The sequence below is a fragment of the Phanerochaete carnosa genome (genome assembly GCF_000300595.1).
Source record: "Phanerochaete carnosa HHB-10118-sp unplaced genomic scaffold PHACAscaffold_1128, whole genome shotgun sequence".
NCBI lineage: Eukaryota > Fungi > Basidiomycota > Agaricomycetes > Polyporales > Phanerochaetaceae > Phanerochaete > Phanerochaete carnosa.
In genome coordinates this window covers 1-2,009 of record NW_006768755.1, presented here as the reverse complement: position 1 = coordinate 2,009, position 2,009 = coordinate 1, and the positions used below count along the sequence as shown (strand labels likewise).

The window sequence follows — 2,009 nt, the reverse complement described above, 5'->3', positions numbered from 1 at the left end:
GGCGGAAGCCTCCAAGAACATCAGGGAAAACCTCCGGGGCTAATTAGATATAACTTCGCCTAGTTACACGTAGTTAGTTGATTGGGACACCTTAGGTTACCTAGATCAGTCCCCCAGTTACCTAGTCAACTTATCGTACTTAATAACACTTAGAGCATGCTTAGGTGGTCATTACACTACCATTAGAAGCACTAGTTCGTAGATACAATACACTGAATACAATGCGAGCATGCATACATACTGTATTATGAACGTCCGGAGTGTGACGATGACCGCAACACCAACAGCGGCGAACAGGGCTAGTCATCAAAGACAAGACGCGCAAGCGCCCCACGCACGGCCTGCTTTGATCTTTGGGATGCCGGAGTAGCAGCGAGACCACTGGAGCTGTCGCACAGTGGGTATTAGTTACTGCAGACAATAGCAAGCGAGTAGCTTACCAGACGTCAACATAAACTTGATGAAGGATGCGGTGGTAGAATCTTGGACGGTTCTTGCGAAGGTCATCGAAGAACTCGATGACGTTGTTGTATTCTTCCTCGGCCTTGGCAGCGGTGTATTTCGAGGCCTCCGCTGGCTCGATACCACCTGCCCAGTCATCTAAAGTCAGCCGGATCTACTAAAGTATTAGTTAGGTTGATGACTTGGAGTACAGTTAAGTTTAGAAACTCGAAGGCAAGACGTACCACAGCACTCGCGAGAGCAAGCATTGGTATGGAAATTTCCTTCTCGAGTGGCTTCTCAGTGCTGGATGACACAAACCGGACGGAGTGAGCAACTGCAAGTGAAGGCTTGCCACGGCGGGGTGAGAATAAAGTCTCTTTAATGATCTCGGCAAAGATCGGACGCTTGAATGGAGCACTGCCATCAATGCGGCCCTGTGTCGCACAAAACCAATTGTTAGTTATATGCTAACAAGAGGGTTTTAAAGATAACATACCATGATATCGCCAGGGAAGATGTAGCCAAGGTCGTGTACCAGGGCTCCGACTTGATGGAAGCATGGCCTGGTCTGGTCACCAGGCTTGTCCGAGGTGAGGCCATACTCCTTCGGCACGCTGGATTTGCACAGCCCCTTGAGGTTGCCGCGTATGAGCACAACGCGTTGCTCGCCCTGTTGACCGTGGAGAGATGATAGTGTGTGATATCAGTCACGGTCTCATAAAATACCATTATCCTGGCTCACCGACACAATAATCTTCGCAGCATAGTCACGATCAGCCATCACTTTTGCTGCTATCTCTGGAACATCCTCGATAGTCGCAGCCCCAATGAGAAGGTCAAGCTGAGATGGGACCCGCAGAGAGACGGGATAGATTCCTACAATGCAGCAGTAATCAGATAATAAACCAAGGATGAGTAGCGTGAAACTGTACCACAGTTGAAGGCCGCATCAGCGATGCATTCCTCATGAAAGCGGTTCATGACGCGTGTGACTGATTGCTGCTGGCTACTGAGATTTAACTGACCTTTTGCATTCAAGACCAGCGCAGTGATATCAGCATCTGGCGGCTGCTCACTGAGAGCAGCAGCTTCTTGGTCGTTGGCCTGGGGTTCAGAGACATTTCCGGCAGTATTGGTGGTGACAGCACCTTCTTTCCGAGTGGTAGTACTTCCTTTACCAGTTGGAAAGTTGTTGGTCTTGAACCGAGAACGCTTGACCCATCAAGAATATGAGCTGCAGCATTGAAAGAGAAAGCAAATCGTACCTCGAGTTTGGCTTGCAAGGCACGGCTTGTCGTTGTCATCTGTGCACGGCCATTCGTCTTCTTGTCCTTCAAAAGAGGCGTTAGTAAGAGGTGCAGTGTGTGTCAAGTAGTTGTGCGTACTTTGCTCTTCGTAGTTATGGTTGCGCTCCTGCTTCCCTCCTCATCCTCATCCTCAAGATCACCTTCATCTTCATCTTCGTCTTCTTCTTCCTCATCTTCATCTTCATCTTCATCAAGCCCCAGTTTGACAGCAAACTCAGAGCCTGATGACTCCAAGTCTTCCTTGTCTTGCTCATCTTC

General features: G+C 49.0%; 1 protein-coding gene across 1 annotated transcript; it reads right to left on the bottom strand.

Annotated features, from left to right (window-relative positions):
• Positions 1–299: 299 nt before the first annotated feature.
• Positions 300–2,000, bottom strand: PHACADRAFT_203418 (uncharacterized protein; the record flags this gene model as incomplete). Its single annotated transcript, XM_007403403.1, has 8 exons — positions 300–387; positions 441–616; positions 687–878; positions 941–1,114; positions 1,187–1,320; positions 1,377–1,656; positions 1,710–1,775; positions 1,830–2,000. Coding segments are annotated over 8 exons (1,281 nt in total), but the record flags the coding sequence as incomplete, so codon positions are not given.
• Between the last annotated feature and the right edge of the window lie 9 nt (positions 2,001–2,009).